The 20,214-nt window shown below is 32.5% G+C and overlaps 1 protein-coding gene across 5 annotated transcripts; it reads left to right on the forward strand.

Moving 5' to 3' along the window:
- The first annotated feature begins 11,113 nt into the window (after positions 1–11,113).
- On the forward strand, positions 11,114–17,629 carry LOC139512911 (uncharacterized). Of its 5 annotated transcripts, XM_071300881.1 has the most exons (4): positions 11,116–11,440; positions 12,765–12,792; positions 14,255–14,463; positions 16,027–17,627. In XM_071300881.1, the coding sequence occupies exon 4, from the start codon at positions 16,040–16,042 to the stop codon at positions 17,237–17,239; it is 1,200 nt and encodes a 399-aa protein (XP_071156982.1). In that variant the 5' UTR covers positions 11,116–11,440; positions 12,765–12,792; positions 14,255–14,463; positions 16,027–16,039; the 3' UTR covers positions 17,240–17,627. The 5 variants fall into 5 exon arrangements, with proteins under 5 accessions (XP_071156986.1, XP_071156982.1, XP_071156985.1 ...); XM_071300885.1 differs by lacking the exon at positions 16,027–17,627 and having other exon boundaries at positions 11,114–11,440; positions 14,255–15,370; XM_071300884.1 differs by lacking the exon at positions 11,116–11,440 and having other exon boundaries at positions 12,471–12,792; positions 14,259–14,292; positions 16,027–17,629.
- The last annotated feature ends 2,585 nt before the right edge of the window (positions 17,630–20,214 follow it).

Below are 20,214 nucleotides of genomic sequence, written 5' to 3' on the forward strand. Positions count from 1 at the left end.
TTTGTTTTAAATAAAAAAAACTTTCACGTGTGCAGATACAGATTCATGGGTACGTACTGAAACCCGGACCGGACCGGACTCCGGACCCGGACTTTGGTATGAAACCCGGACCCGGACCCGGACTGGCCGCCGGACCCGGACTCAGGTAGCAATACACAGTTGTAAAGCAAAATTATATCCGGGTGAAATTTGATCCGGAGGAAAAAATGTCACAGTAGTTGTTGTTATTTTTTTATCCGGAGGAAAATATTTCCCTGGGATATTTTTTCCTTTGCCGTGAAATTCTATCTGGGTAGTTAACTTATTGAATAGTTATTACAAAAAACATATCCTTTAAAAATACTATGAAATAATAATAGTGTATTTGAAATAAAGCGAAATTGTTCAAAAAAATCTATTATAATGGGAAATAATTTCACAAATTATTCTTGAAATTTTTTTCTGAAATATTCAAGTTATCCTTTTATAAAGAAAATTATCATGAAACATAGGGAAGAAAACCAGAAGTAATTTCAAAGATCGCAATTGTGAAAATAATATCATGATTAAATAAGGTTAGTGAAATACATGTAAAAGTGAGTTGTTTTCAGATCTCAGTACACATATACATTTAAAAGTAAGGTAGAAATATAGTTGCATTACTACTGTTAACAGTAATAGAAGAATTTGATTATGTTGATATGTTTAACTATATAAATAGTTTTGTCTGGGGACAGAGATGTAGTTGTTCTTTATATGGATATCAGATAAATCATAGCATAACAATATATTGGAACAAAAGCATGTTTAACAGCTGGATAGTTTTTACCTGTGAAATGTTATCTGTCTTATCAAATCAAGTTGTAAGTCATCTTTTTATATAAATGAATATATAAAAAATAAGATTCAAGGAAAAATTTCACTATAAAATAGATTCAGAAATATATTATATTAAAATCTTTAAAATATAAATTACTCATAATTACCTCCCTTTGATAAATTATGCAAATTTGGTCTACCTTTGTGAAACATTTTATAATTATAGTCAGGTATATATTGATTGTGAGTAAATTACATAGTAGTTAATGGGACTCTATTTCACACGGTTCTGTGAAATATAGTACGGCAAATATATACCGGTACATACTATCCGCATAACACAGATAGATTTTCACTCCTCTGGAAAAAATCAACCTGTGAAATACCATGCCTGGAAAAAAATTACCGGGACAAATTATCCTCAGGATAAAATATCACAGAGGAAGAAATAAACCGTTACACAGTTAGGAAAAAAACTTAAAATTGACACTCATAATTTTTAAACACCCTCTTTCCCCTCCTGTCTAACAAAGAAGGCTTTATATGTGTGTTATGCATGTATATACTTATAGAAAGAGAATCTTCCATAGATTTGATTTCTAATGGTCATAAGGGTGAAATATAATCCCTCTTGGGTGTAACCATGGCAACAATCTGCATTTCTTAGATACAAAATATAGCAAAGAAGGGGGGTGAACATGTCACAAAAGTCTCCAAAATTTGGTCTAAAGGAAAATTTCAATCAATTACAGTAATACCTTTCCTGAATCCATAGGTTTATATCAATCAAAGTGGTCCCAAAAAAATCATATGCTTATCTGCTCGTTTTTCCATAAAATTGAATTGAAAAGATCGAGCGCAAAATCTTTGTTGATAATAAGCGGAAGAAGGGATCCCGTAGACCGCCGTTTAGGTACAGATTAACACTACAATAATGTATGGACCTATGAACGGTACGGATAGGAAAATACGGACTGTCAATCATATAAATGGCCTATAAAACATGTTAAAAACAATCTTAATGTTCATATAAACCCACTAAGAAGGCTATATTATTCTTCAATTATCTAAAAATCAATTTTATTGTACAAAAACTTTCATATTTAAAAAATTCACAGGGGCCATAATGCGAAACTAAACTTCTAACTGTGTATTGCTACCTTAAGGATTAACATTTTTTTTCTCCAATTCCACTTTAAATGGATTTCCGTTTTCTACTAGCTAAAACGAGCAAATTGGCCTGCTAGTTTTGAAAATCGGTTCAGAAATAAATATTTTATGAAGGTTAGCAGTTGACACTGAAATGCAACAAAAAAAGTGATTTTATGAAACATGCCATGTCAAAGTGCATTTTCTCCTTTTTTTGTCAAATTTCTAAAACTATACCTTCTAAGCCAGTCTTTTCTTGTTTAAAAACTTAAATTAACCTTAACAGTAGACAAATTTTACAAGTAATAGCTATTTTAAAGCTCTAGAATGTCAATTTTGTTGTGTATTACCATACCAAAGCCTTGGTTAAAATTTAGTAAATACTGAATTCATTTATAGTAGCGGGAAAAAATTTAGGATTAATTCATGCTAAATTGTGACTTTATACTTGCTAAAATAATAAATTTGATTTAGTCGCATGAAAAAATATAAAGCGTTCCCTTCTAAGGTTTCTACATAACGCGCAATCTTCTTTTCCAAGGGGTAGCCAATAAAGTTTCAATTTATGACGGAACCAAGTCTTTGTGTCAAAATGTCTATATTGGTTGCTAAGGACAATAAACAACAAAACTAACATATATTGTCATTCTAAAGGTTGTTTCTCCCTCAGAATTGTATCTATAACCTAGTTATCAATAGATTTGTGGTATGATTTGTCTAAAAAAAAAGCAATAGAGAAATGAATAAAGGAAAAGCAAAAAGCAAAAAGGGAAAAAAAATCTTTCAATTAAACACTTAATACAGTATATGTATATATAACTCGTATACTCCCAGTCCGGGGTTATTTCAGGTCACAGTCCGGACTCGCCTAGTATTATTTCGTTGCTTCTCGGATTAATGTCTGTTGTTAATTTTTTCGATGACAATTTGACAAGCAAAAAGTTGAATGAATAAAAATGAATAAGTTCGTCTCATCAAATAATGTGTGAAGTTTTATATCTCTATCGATGTCTATAGTTTTCGAATACACCTAGTCCGGGGTTACATCAGGTCACCATCCGGCGAATTATTTAGAAACTTAGTAGGAATTCTATTTTTCCCTTAATGTCTAGAAGAAGAAAACAATACACAAAAAAATATTACTTCAAATGTTTCAAACTATTGCGCTTTACTCTTCCTATGAAAAGAATTTAATTTGCTTTCATTGATAATAAAAAGATTTTATTAATTTCCATAAAACAATAACGACAAAGGAATTATTATATATCTCTTTCTTACTTTACTTTACTCTTTTTTGTTCAATTGTACGCTCGGAATGTGGATTGTTTTTAATTGTTGCTTTAAAAAAAAATCAAAGTGGTAAAAAACCCACAGTCCGGGTCCGGCATTCAGTCCGGGTCCGGCGGCCAGTCCGGGTGTGGGTCCGGGTTTCATACCAACATACTATTTCAAAAAGGCGTTTATTATATGCAATTCATACCAAACTTAATGATAGATATCTTAATTATTGGAAAGAAAATATATTTTGTGATAATAAATCAGTACATGGTAATAAGCTGAGAACATATAGACAGCTTAAAGAAAATTATAAATTGGAAAACTATTTATTGTTAAATATAGACAGAAAAGTAATAGGGCATTTTTCTAAAAAAATTCGTATTAGTAACAGTGTTCTTAGAATTGAACAAGGGCGTCACACTAAAACCCCTGTAGAAGAAAGAATTTGTCCTTTGTGCCTCTTAGAAGTTGAAGATGAATTTCATTTCACTTTAAAATGTACAAAACTAAATATAATTAGAGACCAACTGTTTTCCAAAATTAGTGAAATAGTTCCCTCTTTTTTAAATATGACTAATGAAGCAAGATTTAAATTTTTATATACGTGTGTTGAGACTGATATAATTAGAATTATTGTTAAATTTATATTATAATAATCTTTTATTCGTAAGCAATACAGCTTATAGAATATAAATATTACAAATATTCAATTACATCAGTGAAATATATTTACATTTAAACAATTAGACAAAAAATCATATAAGTAGGTATACCCATATAACAGCTAGTACAGCAGAGTATGATAAAACATAACACATATTAAGCATTTATAATGATTAAATTAAATACGTGCCTTCTCGGCCAGAAATAAAAACTTCCCTAAATTGTTAAGTTCCTTTACATTATGAACAGATAGTAGTTGTATGAGTTTAAAATTAGAAGGTTTTCTCCAATAATAAGGTTTGATAAATTTCTTTCGAAGTTCATTATACTTTTCACATACTAAAATAAAATGATATTCATCCTCAATTAATTGTTTATCACACATATTACAAAGTCTATGATGTCTCTCGATATTATAAAATCGACCAGTTTCTATATTCAAACAGTGAGCAGATATGCGATATTTACAAATAAATGGTTTATAAATATAATTTACAGCATGATCTAAATAAAATTGTAACATGTTGGGGTCAAATACATATCTATACAACATACATTTTGGCGAGTCTTCAAAAAATGAGTTCATTTCACTATGAAATATACCCTTTACTCTATCTTTGAATTCACTTAAAAACAAATTCACATTTTTTACACCCTGATATAACCAAATATCCTGGAACCCATACATGTATAATATGTCTCTAATTCGACAGGCCCAGTTATATTTGTCGTTTGGTTTTTTATTACATCTCTCGAGCATTTCTTCATAACAACATTTAAGAATACAGTTATCAGTACATAATAGCTTTAACCAATATTTTAACATTCGACAATATCTTTCTATAAACATAGGGTATCGCCCCAACTCACAATAAACCATATAATTCACAGTAGATGCTTTCACCTTTAATATACGTTTTAAGAATTTCATTTGAACTTGTTCGATATCATCACATTTGTGATTTCCCCAAACTTCACAACTATAATTCAAAATACTTGCTACATACGTGTCAAACAATGACAGCATAGTTTCAAAATTAAAACAGTCATCCTGCAATTTACTATACAGGCTAAATAATGCTTTACGACCTTGGTTTGCTAATGATTTTTGAGTGTATGTAAAATAACCATTATATCTAAATAAAATACCCAGATATACAAATTCATCACACATATCTATTGAATTTCCATTTAAATACCATCTCTCACTTGCTTTAACTTGTCCTCTGTTTCTGAATACAACAATTTTTGTTTTTAAACAATTAATAAATAAATTGTACTTATTAGAATAGACATTTAAACAATTAATCATCTTTTGTAAATCTTCAATATTTTCACTAAACAATACTGTGTCATCTGCATACATAAGTAAATACAGGTTCAACATTTTTAACTCATAAGGTTGACATCCTTGACTAATAAGCTCTATTTCCATGTCATTTACGTACAATGAATATAAAAATGGGGATAATGATTCCCCCTGCATTAAACCAACATTACTATTAAAGAAATTTGAGAAGCTACCATCAAATTTTACACAACATTTAAGTTTTGAATACATAGATTTTAATACATTTAATAGTTTACCAGTAACACCTAATCTGATAAGTCGTAACCATAACTTCATATGTGTGACACTGTCAAACGCCGTTTTATAGTCAACAAAACAACAATAAAATCTTTTACCAGATCTCAGAGATTTTGAAATTAAAGAATTGAGAGCGAAGATGGCGTCAGTAGTACCATAACCGGGTCGGAAGCCAAACTGGGCATCTGTTAGTACATCATGGTTTCTACTCCATTTAGTAAGTCGAGCGTTGATGAGAGTTGTAAACAGCTTTCCAATATGGGACACAAGAGATATTCCACGAAAGTTTCCAGGCTGATTAAAGTCACCTTTTTTGAATACAGGGATAATAATACTTTTTACCCACAATTCAGGGAAGTCACCATTTGTAAGAATACAGTTAAATATTTTACACAACACAGGTTTAATGAAATTTTTACTCATAATAATGTACTCGTTCATCATATTATCGTATCCTGTAGATTTGTCTCGTTTTAACTTTTTAATACCATCATCAAGTTCTTTTTCCGTAAATGGAGAATCAAGCTCATCGAACACAGTACCTGTATTTTCGCCTGGTAAATCTTGCGGGTGTATATCTGGGTTTGATGTTAATTTCCTAAAATGTTCTTCAAACTGCTCTAAAGTTATATTCGGATGTACAACTTTTTTACGTTTCTTAAATTTCCTATAGAATTGCTTCGGATTAGTCCTTTTTAACGAAGCCATCATGTTACCTCTTTGATTCTTATATTGTCTTTTCAGTTTATTTTCAAGCCACTTATATTTCTGTTTTGCTAAATTAAGACTGAGTCTATTTTCATTGGACCTGTACTTATTAAAAGTTCCTAGTGCCTGTTGGTAAGCATTATATAAGTTTTTACATTCATCTGTAAACCAGGGTTTATCCGTTGTAGTTTTAAATTGTTTATAATCATCAGTACATATATCACAGTATTTTTTATGTCTAATTTTTGACTTTGTAAACTGTTCAAAAATATCAGACAAAAGTTTATTTAATTCATCCACGCAGATATTGGTGTCACTATTTTCATCTATATTGGTCAACATATCCTCAAACTGCTGGGCGTTAGCCAACAAACTCTCTCTGACGTCATCTTCGCACTCGTTTCTCCATTTAAAAGTATTATAAACATGATTACTACATGAGCATTGATCTTTGATCAAGTTTACAGTATTGTCCCTAAGGTAAAATTGAACTGACAATGGAGCGTGACATGAAAAACTAGTAAACATTCCTACGTTAAAACTCTTTACAATCTTAAACATATTCTCAGATAATAATAAATAGTCAATTACACTACAACCATTTTTATTATTAAAAGTTATTTTACCACTATCTTCGCCAAAACGTCCGTTACAGATGCGTAACCCGGAGGATTTACATAATTGTAAAATTCTTTGTCCGAAACTGTTGGGCGCTTTTGTATCCTCGGAATGTCTCTGTACAAAATCTTGCCTATCATTTTCATAATCAATAAATGAGATATTGTCTAGTAATAATGGATCTAAGAAATCGTTCAATAAATAGTCCGGTTTCAAACCAACACGACCATTTAGGTCTCCTAAAACAGCTACTGTACCAATATTATAAAGAGATTCTATTTGTTCTTGCAAAATGTCAAATACATCACAGTTATATTTACGATAAAACACATTTTTAACAGGAGGCATATATAGAGAGCATATGTATAAATCTAAATTATCAAGTGTTATACTTTTATCAATTTTAAACCAAATCATACAATCCACACAACATTTCACAATTTCAATAAATGGGCTAATCCATTTTTTATAAAACACTACTATTCCACCCCCGTTACATTTCTCTCTGTATAAACATTTTTTGTCGTAACCTTTTAGATCAAATTCTCCAGGGAATTTGACCCAGCACTCATTGAAACACAGAATATCGTATTTCTTTATAATTTTCAAAAAATTTCCATCTTTTAGCTTTCGTATTATTCCTTTCGAAATATTCCAAGAACACACATTTAAACACTCATGATTTCCCGTTTTAATATTACATTTGTTTTGTTTGACATCACACTCCGCTGGTCCCTACTCCTTCCACAATTGACCGTTAACAAATAGCTTATCGCCGAAAATATATGCCTTCTTATGATTTTTCCGCTGTTGTTTCATTATTGGAATAAGCTTTTTCCGTTTTTCAAGTACAACCTTTGGATAATGGGGGCTTATACCAAAATGTGTGTCCTTTAGGCGATTCGATACACTGCGGACATACTCCCTGTCGGACATATCGCAGAATTTAGCCACGATTGGTCTAGGCTTTGACGCGTTAGTGTTGGGTTTTCCTAATCGGTATGCCTTTTCAATTTTAATTTTGTGCCTAGCATTTTCAATGTTAAGAAATTGTTCACAAAAATTAAGCACTGTGTCGATACAGTTTTCACTCACTTGTACCGCGTCACTCTTCTTATCCACTGTTCCCGTTGCACCCCCCTTATTTTCATCATTTGTTTCAACATTGTCATATTTTTCTTCCAGCGCAAAGAACAGAAGGTTTTGTTTCAGATTATCTGTTTCTATGTCTATCAGTTTGTCTCGGACAAATATTGTGTCTGTTTTTGTCGTCTCAATACCATTGTTGATACAATCAACCCTCTTTTTAAGGGCTATGTGTTCATCTTTTATATCTGATAAAAATTGTGCACTTTCTTCCAACTTGCTTATTCTGTCTTTGCATTGGATCATTTCGTTATCAAGTTTATTGTGTTTTGTGTCCATCTTTTCTAAACGTTCTTCAATTTTATCTAGAGTGCTTAGTTTTTTCTCGACTCTTGTCATACGATGGCAGAGCTCTTTGAAATAATTTTCAATTGCGGGTGGTATGGGGGATGGCGGCATTGGTGTTGTCATCATCGGCGGAGGGTACGACATGTATTGGGGCATACTTTGAAATCCCATAGGTGTACTTGTCATTTGTGTGTAACTTCCTTGATTTAGTGAGTTATTCATTGCCATACTTGTATATTGATCGGAACTTGAGTTGTCTTCACTAAGTGTGTCTGAACGTACCTTGTTTTTGTTGTTGTTTTCTTTGTTTACGTCCGTACACTGTCTTTTGTTCACTAAACCAGATAGGTCCGATGAGGAAGAATTTTCAGATTTGTGTTTTTGAGCTGTTGATCGCCGTGGACGATTTCGCTTTCTCCCGGGCATCACTTACACTGTTTTTGTCACAAATTGAGTTCATTTTTCACACAGGAAACTAACAGTAATCCATATTTTTCTCAGTATTTTTCAGCTATTTAAAATTCCTGCCATTTTCACTGACGCATGCGACATGTACATTTCTAGAAATGCTTTATTAAGCACTAAATAACTTTGTGGTACCACCTCCTCATATAATGTTTATGAAATTGCTATGATATATATATGTTTGTATTTTTGTGTATAACACATTTGTATTGTCTTGGTATCAATCCTGTAATTTTGGATTTTAAACCAATAAAAATTACGTACTTACTTACTTACCAAAGTCCGGGTCCGGAGTCCGGTCCGGTCCGGGTTTCAGTGCGTACCCAATTCATGCAAAAAAAATATGCTATAATTACATTTCGACTGGGTCTTGGAAGTTTTAAACAAGTTGCTTTCTTTAAAAAAAGAAATGCAATCGTAAACCCAAATGCTTGTTTGTATGAAATATTAGATACTTGGTTTTTTTTAGATAAGAGATTATAGTTTTTAGATTCAAGTTCAAATGCAAATGTGAAGAAATGTAAGAAAGCTATAGATGTATATATATATATATATAGCCTAGACAAAACAGCTTACACAAGCTTGTACTTATAAAGAGGGGATGTAGGAGGGGTTCTGATCCTGAAATCCCGGGCTTAAAAACACAAGATCCCGAAATCCCGGGCTCTAAAACACGAAATCCAGAGGTCCCGAAATTCGAAAAAAAGAATTCCCGGATCCCGAAAGGGTCAATCCCGAAATCCCGAGCTTAAAAACACCCGATCCCGGAGTATGAAAGGCCGATCATGTCAAAAACCCGATAAAGTAACGCGTTAACAACTTAACAATTATCAAGTTTGGGATTTAACACGTAGGTGAAAAAAGACGTTTATCGCGATAAAACACCCGTCGCACTGGCCACATGTGTCATAATGAATCACATTTACGCGTTAAATTCAACACAATTACGTTGCTACGATACATTACTTTTACGCGTTAAAATATCGATTTAAAATATCATTTAACGCGATAAAACATCGTTTAACGCGATAAAACATCGTAGGATGGAGTTATGGAATAATGTTACTAACAAAATACTATGATCTGTTCGCATTTTTTGAAGTATCGTGGTGTCCTGGACATTACAGACGAGGAGAATAATGAAGATATTATACATGTCGTCTTCCTCTCACGATTAAACCATTCTCTTTAACTAACCAGATTTCAAAATAGCAAACACTGTTTGTTATCTGAAAACCATACACATTCTAATGTGCTATTTGTAACAGGTATCTTGAACAACATGGACTCTGAATGCATCGCTTTACGCGATTTACTATCAAAAACAAGTGCTGCAAATGAAAACATACCACCAAAAACACATGAAGATGACACCAATGACGACGATAACATTTTAGCACACTCGGGAAAGAATTACAGCCTTCAACGTGTAACCTAGGCTCACACTGATCAGCAAGGTATAAAGGGTTCCAAAAAAAAGATGTAGTGTAAGATCATTCAAACAGAAAAGCCAACGTCTAATCTATATTAAAAAAATGAGAAACACTTATGAAGCACATCAACAAACGACAACCACGGTACCAGGTACCTGACTTAGGACAGGTGCAAACAAATGCAGCGGGTTTAAACGTTTTAATAGGCACCAACCTTAATCCAACTTGAAACAATAGTGTAATATCACAAAGTAGAAAGACACACTTTAAAATATCAACTGAAATGGCTTAACTCAATCAAATAGCATATCACTTCACGAATAAGTTTGATCTATGACTCAATGTAAATACAAAATAAAACAATGGGGTTATAGTCAAACAATATCGGAAAGACAATCATAACCTTGAACAAAATTCAGGACTGATAACGGGCAGAGAAACGGACGGACAGAGAAACAGATTATTTCAGCTTTACAGGTAAGACACTAATAATAGCGCCCATTTTAGGGGGGATCGAGGGGATAAATAATCTGCTCTCCGTACATGCCATATTACAGAACAACGCAGTATTTAGAGGTAAAAAATGTCGAACATGGATGATTGCGCGGAAAAAGAAAAAAACCCGACTTAGTAAGTAGTAAAAATAAAGAATAACAAAAGAATAACACCCTCCTTCCCCTACGGAAGCGTATATTACCCTCGTTTTAATACTTATAATCCATGAAGGCGATATAACTTTTAGCGGGAAACTGCTTTATTTCTCATTACTGCGATTTATTTTTTTCGACAAAATGCCTAACAAGGCATTTAGGCGCTTTGTTTTTTATCGCCTTACAAATAAATCGTCTTAAATAACGCGACATATTTTCAAAACGAGAAAAAAAATTACGATTAATTTATAAGTCAATAAAAATATCATGCAATAATAATAAATTGCTTTTTTTTTCTTATTACTGCGATTTATTTTTTTCGACAAAATGCCTAACAAGGCATTTAGCCGATTTGTTTTTTATCGCCATAAAAATAAATCGTTTTAAATAACGCGACAAATTATCAAAACGAGAAAACATTTTAAGATTAATTCATAAGTCAATAAAAATATCATGCAATAATAATAAATTGCCTTTTTTTCTTCGATATATTGTTTTATAAAGCAACAAATTGTTTTAAATTAAGGCGAGCAACGGGAAAGTTTTCAGCTAAATCGAGATAAATATGGCACGATTTTAACCTGTTCATTTTCATTTTGATTTTGGAAGGATCAGGTCGCCATCACATTTGAGCATTTTATTTCAAGCAAATGGAGGTAAGATAAGAAACAATTTATTAAATGATATCTCGCCGCGATATAGCCTTGTTGTGCTCATGTGGCGTTAAACAAACAACAATCAATCAATCAATCATTAAGTTATTGTTGTAAAAAAACTTCTATAAAAAGGCTTTTCCACGTGTCTGCCGTAGTATACACACGTTAGGGGAATTTTGTTTTTGATGCAAAAAAAAAACACAACCCTTTTTCTCCAGCTGTGAAAGTAAAATGGTCGCCTCATAAAATAATCAGGTTTAACTATAAATTAACATAGGGTGTCACGAAATTTACGTTGGAGAGAGCCAGTCGAGTTCTGATTTTTTTAATTCACAGTTGCGGCAAAATAAGATCCTTTGATGTTTTAATACTGAGTCACTACGAGTTCATTTGAACTATATAGACCCCCTCCCCCTATATAAAGTTCCAATGACTGTTCTTGTGACTCTTGTTACTTCGAAGTGTTCAGCGAGAAAAAAAATCTCGTGGAGTACTGAAAAAATGACGGGGCAGATTAATTATAATTGTTCGGTTAATATCAAAAAGAAGATGTGGTGTAATTGCCAATGAGACAACTCTTCACAAGAGACCAAATGACACAGAAATTAACAACTATTATAGGTCACCGTACGGCCTTTAACAATGGGCAAAGCCCCTACCGCAATGTTTTTGTGTGTGCAATAAACAGTACAAAGACGACAAATTTTGTCAACTGTTTTCTGTTCTTTAGTCAGGTTGTTGTCTCTTTAGCACATTCCCAATTTCCATTCTCAAATTTAGTAAACAAAAATTTCCCTCTATGATCTATCCTTATTTTCCATATTTTTTTTACAATAAATACTGACATGACGTATTGTTAACTTCGTATTAAAAATAAGCTGTTTTAGTCCGCCATACCAGGAATAAATAAATGACTGTCTAATCATGTTGAACATTACAGCCATCGGATTTGACTATGTACGTTCAATCAAAAACTTTGATTGCCTTTCTTGCTAGCTGAAGCGTAACATCGTTCTAAGGTTTACCTTTACTACCCTAATTTGAGAGTGGACTAATCAATTTATCGTCTTTTGGACTAAACTACTTCAAAATAAGGGTAATAAAGGTAAACCTTATAAGCTAATAACGACTTTACGCTTCAGCTAGCAAGGTTGCTAACAAAAGATTTTGTTTGAACCTGTACATACTCAAGTCCGATTGCTGTAATGTCTGTATTATAAGCTAGTTTAAAAAATGAGGGAAATTTGATGTCACACGCCAAGCTGACAAACTATGGCACTTTATAATGTGATTAAATCTTTTGATCTGTTCTTGTATTTTACAGGTCAGCTTAGAGATCCCTTGCAATTACTGTAAGTATAATATGTGTATGAACAGAGATGTGGTAACGTTATATCATCGTATATGGCAAGCAGTTCTCGTCAAAACTATGTTTAAAACATTTTTCGAAAAATTAACACACTGAGAATTAAAAAAAACCACAGATTAAAAAACCTGAAAACACACACTAAGAATAAAAACATACACATTGAGATATCAAAAAGACGCACTGAGATTACAAAAATATAAATAACACACAGTGAGCTTTGAAAATTACACACTGAGACTTCAAAAATTACACAATGAGATTTATGTACATGTTGTGTGCAAGTTGTAAAAAGTAAAATAACAAAAAATCCGAATTCCAAGGACAATTCTAAAGAGAAAGTCCTTATTATCACATGGCAAAAACAAGGGGATGGCTCAAACACATCAAACGAATGGAGAGCAACTGTCATATTCCTGACTTGGTACAGGCATTTTATAATGTAAAAAATTGTGGATTAAACCTGTTTTTAAAGTTTTAAATACATACAGATGCATTAGAACTCTCGAGTTTCCTAATAATGTCAATTAAAGATACAGGAGATTTAGGGAAATTCTTCACATCTTTACTAATCGTAACTTAAACAGACCTTGGACTGCTGATGACATAAACTTAATCGAAATAACAATTTGAGCCATGAACTCAGGCTACAAATTAAAAGCGAGTTCTGTCTCCTAGTTGTTTAAGATTGTAATAGATACAGATTAGATATGCAAATTAGATCTGTGCGCAGAAAAAGTGCGCACAAATCTCATTGTGTAATTTTCAATTCTCAGGATGTGTTTTTCAGTTTATTTCATCTCAGTAATTTTCTTTCTAATTCTCAGTGTGTAAATTTTTCGAAAAATGGTTTAAACATACTGAGTTTTGACGTGAACGGCTTGCAATAAACGTGGCAATTATGGGTATCCCATACCTTGTTTCCATATCAAACGTGGAATATTAGTAAAATTAATTAACATGAAAAATATACATAATTAATTTATCAATATCTAAAATTGGTGAATGTTGCATACTCATTTCTGAGTAATTTACCTTTGAACCATGGTCTCCAATCATTGGAGTTTTTTAACATAAAGTGTCTTGAAACTTTATGTGAGTCACTGAGTGGCTTGATATATATTTCAGTGCAGATATCTAGCTTCTACTTCTTTTAAAAACAGCGACAAAAAGACTCAAGTCAACATCATTGGAGGTTTTATTATGTTATATTTTCCATTTGTAAACTCAGTTAAAATGTCAAAATATATCTATAACTTTTGAAGCTATTGATACATTTTAATTTTGTTTTAATTTATAAAATGGCAAATATAACAAAACAACGCTCTTCGGTCTTCACCTGAGCACTCGTACATATAGAATAAAAGTATATTAGATTCTTGAAAAAATAAGTATGACATTTATAAAATATAGGTGTTTGCAATAATTCACTTGTTTAATATTTTCAGCTAGTCTATTAGACCTTCCTGAAGAATTAGTGATAATGGTACTTAGTTATATTCCTGTGTCGGAGTTACTTTATACAGTCTGTAAAATATGCAGAGGTCTAAAGGATGTTGTGCGAAAAATGCAAAGCTTGTGGACTATTGTAGAATTTGACGATTCCTATACTATAGACATTGCAATGATGGAAATGATCGTGAAAAATAATCAGCTTGTATGTCTCAATCTAAGTAACCAAAATATTACTTTTGGGTCACACAGATTTACCAAATTGATGCTAAAGCTTACTCCTACTATTCAAGAATTGTATGTAGCAGAAACACCGCTAAACAATCTTGCATTTGTAATGTCCTTGCGAAATTTAACCACCCTTGATATAAGTGGGACATCAATAAATGATAACCAAGTAGTAATATTGTCACATGCTTCACAACTGAGACACCTTTATATTTCATTCACTAAGGTTACTGCTGCAACCATTGCAGATTTGTCTCGAAATTTCAAATTTCTTGTCATTTTTGATGCATGCCAAATTTATTTTATGTTTACTGATATTTGTTTGATTGTATCATCATGTGAGCAACTTAGATTTTTACATGTTTCATTCTTTTCACAGTTTGACATAGATCAAGCTGTTCAGTATGTAAATCAACAGCTTTCAATTGAAAGACAATTGAAGCTGACTGTATTTTAAGTTATATATTGTCGCATATATAGGGTATGAACTTTAAGTTTATATATGTACAGTGTATAGACATATTTTGACAACAAATAAGTAAAACTACGCCACTACTCGGTTCAAGTAGAAAAATATGTTTTTTATGACGTTTTTAGACACATATCTTCTTGCACCAGTTGATACAAGTTTATCTTTTAAAACGTATCAACCCTATGTTCTTACTTCAAATCCTAGCATTTAGTGCTGGTCGTTTTGTCCTAAAACTGCAAATACAGATACTTGAATGGTTCAAACAATATTTTTATGTTTACCAAAATACTAAAATCATATGATATGAATCAAATATCATTTTTTGCATTTATATTTTTTTTTAATTGTCGAAGTTCAAATTATTTGAAAATATTTTTATATGGGTATTTATCTGTGGTCACTACGATAAAGATATATATGTCTATAGTGCATATATCTTAAATGTGTTGCATCAAATTTGGAGAGAGGAAATCTCTTATTTTTTAATTTTATTAACAAAAATGCATTGTTTGAAAGAATTCACGGCAATTTTTGAAAGCGTGAAATAAATTATGAAAGTGCTGCTCAGAGTAGGATTGGGAATGATAATCTAAAATTCAGATTTTCAAGATATTGTTTCTCCTTTATTAGTTACAACTGCATTTACTGGTAGTATTAAACTTCAGGGATTTTTTCTATATGTTTGTAAGATGTATGTAGATATGTTTGCTGAATTTGTAAATAAACCAAAAAGGTAACTTCCATGTTCGTTGGCTCATATTTTGTTTTCTGCAAAAAAAGTTGTGAATTTGCGAGATCTGCAACATATTCAGAAAATAGTAATGTAGAAGGAACTGATAAATTAACAAGGTCATAACGAAAGTATTTAAGTACGTGCAGTTGCGTCAACAAAAAGTCATCATGAAATGTACAATACAATATGAACCCCTAATTTAAATAGAATGAAAAGTTGAACTTAAAACTGGCTTTATTCTCAATCTGTGACCTCCAACATGCTTGCCTCATTATAAGCATGTTTTAGTTACGATTTTGCTTTTGAAGTATATAACCGTTTACTTTTTTTTTCAGAACATATTATAAAATGGCTGACACTGTAAATCCTTTGCGTTACCCAGGTGACACTGCTTCAACGGATGAGTTAGTTGCTTATTATTTTACTTCTTCATATACGGCTAAAGAAATAGCTGGATTTTTACTTTTCGTTCATAATAAATTTGTTAGTGTTAAGACAGTCTACAGAATGATGAAAAGACTTCGACTGAGAAGATATGGTGCAGAGAGTCCATTGATTAATATCGTTCAAAAGATAATTCAACTGCACAAACAAGGATACTCTAATATTGGATATAGAGCAATGTGGAAAATACTTAATTCTTGCTGTGGCATCAATGCTACTCAGGAAACGGTGAGAATTGCACTGAAAGCTATACATTATGATGGTGTAGTTGCAAGATCTCGACGAAGAAGATATTGTAATCTAGGACCAAATTTTTGTATTCACATAGATGGATATGATAAACTCAAACCCTTTGGAATATCAGTGCATGGAGCAATCGATGGCTTTTCTCGAAAAATCATTTGGCTAACTGCAAGTCATACGAATAAAAACCCACGTAATGTTGCGCTTAATTTTGTAGAATTCCTTAGACAATCCAAGCGTGTTCCACGATTGGTTCGGTCAGATGCTGGTACGGAGAACGTTATTATAAGGTCGATACAAATAGCGTTACGTGCAGTTCACAATGATAACATGTCAGGGTACAGAAGTTTTTCTGAGGGGCGATCAACTGGGAATCAAAGGATTGAGATGCTGTGGAGTTTTCTGTGTCCTTACTTCACCACATTCTGGAGAAATATGTTTAAAGACATGATAGATAACGGAGAGCTCAATAACACAAATCCAGTTCATCTAGAGTGTGTACGTTTTTGTTTCCTGCCAGTTATACAACAACATTTAGATATTTTCAAAAATATGTGGAATAGTCATAGAATTCGGTCACAACGTCAAGTTGATCAAAACTATGGCGTCCCGGATGTTATGTACAACCAGCCACTACTTTATGACGCTGTCGACTATTCCTATGACATACCATGTGACGAAAGTATCTTTGATGACATTACTAGGCTCTACACCAAACCAATGCTGCCCAGAGGCTGTTCAGAAGAGTTCTGTCAATTCATCCAGCAAATTACAAGTGTGAATCTGGATGATTTCAACGTCGTGGACACACCACAGGAAGCAAAAACACTATTTTGTATGCTTACTTCTGTTCTCCCTTGAGATACGAATCATAAACCTTTACTATTTTGAAAAAAAAGTGTTTATGAAAGCTGTGTTTTGCTAGGTTTTTGATTATTGATTTTAGTTTATTTCTCATCAACGTGTGAAAATGTTCGAGATATATATGAATTCATGGGTATCGACTTTTATTATTCTATCAGAAATCAGTTTATTTTGGAAAATTGTTAACCAACCCACATTTCTGTTTTCAATAGTGAAGAATTAAGTAAACTTATATTATCGTTATGAAAATTATTTGTTATTTGCCGCTGTAAGTAAAACAGCAATCAATTTAATAAAGACATATAAATATATAACAAAACAGTTATCGTTATGCCACAGACCGTGATGACGACAGCCTAATACATTCCATAATGTACAAATTGTTATATAATTAAACAATATACTAGGTGTCTAAATCGCTCATTCGATGAATCTCTGTTATTGGGCTGTGAAATTGAGGCCAAGATAAGGTCACACTTTAACGATTTCCGGTAATCTAACTTTACTCATAGGAGCCTGAATCGCTAACCTGGTTTTAATAGCTATATATATCAATTTGCAGGAATTGACCGAAAAGCAACAAGAGTGGACACACTTATATTTGTCGCCTGTTCTAATATTCTCATTTTAATTTATGTTGATAATACAAAAAAGATTTTTTTCTTCAAGCATTACTTTAAATTAACATGTAAGTGATAAATGTAATGCATTAAAGTCGAACTAAACCCTTTCACACAGACATGTAGGCTTTACAATCATTCCTAACATCGAATTCCGTTAGCATATTGCTAAAATTTTCTCAGAAACAAACCTCATAGAAAAAAATGAACCATGAAATGATGTCAAGGTAAAATGACACATGCCGGACAGATTGGTACACCCTACAATTATTAAATACGCCATACATAGTTTGACTATCCTAAAGTATCTGAAAAACAGACCAATTCAAAGAAATCCAACATTGGCATATGAACCATGAACGTAAGGTAAAAGTTCGACGAAACAAAAATATTAATTTTAAATTACCCATTTAGGTTGCAAAATCCCGGCAATTTTCCCAGGAGTAACGAGAGTTATTGCCTGTTTTATGTATACTAACAGCATTACATTTTTATCCTATTAAGTATGCAAAAACAGCGTTAAAAATACACAATTCCAATACTTGAAATTCAGCTGATTGGTTGATCTGTCGTGATCCCAAAGATTCACAAAGATACATATAAATACATTTCCTCCGCTGAAATGTAACTCCTCAGTGAAGCTATTGTAAAGGTAATATATTAATGTTGACGTAATCTTCAATATCAAATGACGCTGAAACTGTATACCAAGAGAAGAGAAGACAATGAAATGGTTAAAAAAAACATGAATGAGACTTCGTAGACTTGAACCATTGTGCACCTCTTATTGGATCTGCTTATCCTTCCGGAGCACCTGAGATCACCCCCAGTTTTTGGTGGGGTTCGTGTGTCTCAATCTTTATTTTTCTATGTTGTGTTAAGTGTTGTTTGTCTGTTTGTCTGTGTCTGCTTCTTTTTTAACCATGGCTTTGTCAGTTTTTTTTTTTTTTTTTAATTAATTATGAGATTCAACGTCCCTTTGGTATCTTTTGCCACTCTTTTTCTTATTTCGTTTTAGTTCAATATAATTTTTGGGATTTCTATTTAAAAAACATGGACTTTGCCATTGCCTAAAAATGAGGGTACCAATGTTGTATCCGCAACTTCTCCTGAACCACTTAATATTATTTGATAAAACTTTCTCAGATTCTTCTTGGTGTAATGCTATTGAGCACCTCCTATTTTGTTTTTGCTCAAAATAATTTTTGGGTTTTCCCCTGCAAAACCATAGACTTTTCAATTGTCCAAAAAACAATCAATACCCAGGGATTCTTACATAAGGTGTAATTAAGAGTAAAATTCAAATCGGAAAGTCCCTAATCAAATAGCAAAATAATAAGCTAAAACACATTAAATGAATGGATACCACCTGTCATATTCCTGAATTGGTACAGGCATTTTCTTATGTAGAAAATGGTGTGAACTAAACCTGGTTTTATAGCTTGCTTAACCTCCCACTTGTATGACAGTCGCATGAAATTACATTATATTGATAACGATGTGTGATCAAAACAAACAGAGATAAAAGAAAAAAATGTCCAAAATAGGGGTACAGCAGTCATTATTGTGTTATAATCTTAATCACTATAAAAACAAACAACTATGTCATCAAAGAAGCGGGAAAAGACATACAGACACAGCACACCAGCAAAAAAGACAAGCATACAAATTTCACCAAAGCACAACAACACTATATGACGGGATGTATAAGTACCGAGCCACGTCAAATGGCCATTATCAAAAATTAACTAAACAGTGAAGGTAACAATACACAGTTAGAAGATTAGTTTCGCATTTTGGCCATGTGTAAGCATAAAAGATTTTGTACAATAAAATTGAATTTAGATAGTTGAAGAATAATATAGCCTTCCAATATAAAAAAGAATATATGGTGTAATTGCCAATGAGACAACTCTTCACAAGAGACCAAATGACACAGAAATTAACAACTATTTGTCACCGTACGGCCTTCAACAATGAGCAAATCCCATACATCATAGTCAGCTATAAACGGTCCTGGAATGACAAATGTAAAAAATTCAAACGAGAAAACTAACGACCTACAAATAAATGTACAAGAAACATATATGTAACACAGCAACCAACGACAACCACTGAATTACAGGCTCCTGACTTAAGACAGGAACATACATACATAATGTGGCGGCGTTAAATATGTTAGCGGGATCCAAACCCTCTCCCGAACCTGGGACAGTGGTGTAACAGTACAAATAAAAATCAGTTGACAAAGGCTTAACTCGTCAGATGGATACACATAGAAAAAACAAAAAAAGAGTGATAGTGGCTGGGCACTTATACATCCCAAAAACAAAAAGGCCATTAGTAAAGATC

The sequence above is a fragment of the Mytilus edulis genome, chromosome 2 (assembly GCF_963676685.1).
Source record: "Mytilus edulis chromosome 2, xbMytEdul2.2, whole genome shotgun sequence".
Taxonomy (NCBI): domain Eukaryota; kingdom Metazoa; phylum Mollusca; class Bivalvia; order Mytilida; family Mytilidae; genus Mytilus; species Mytilus edulis.

What these genes read in the sequence shown, in the direction of transcription:
- LOC139512911 (XM_071300881.1), top strand. Translation starts at nt 16,040, where the DNA reads ATGGCTGACACTGTAAATCCTTTGCGTTACCCAGGTGACACTGCTTCA.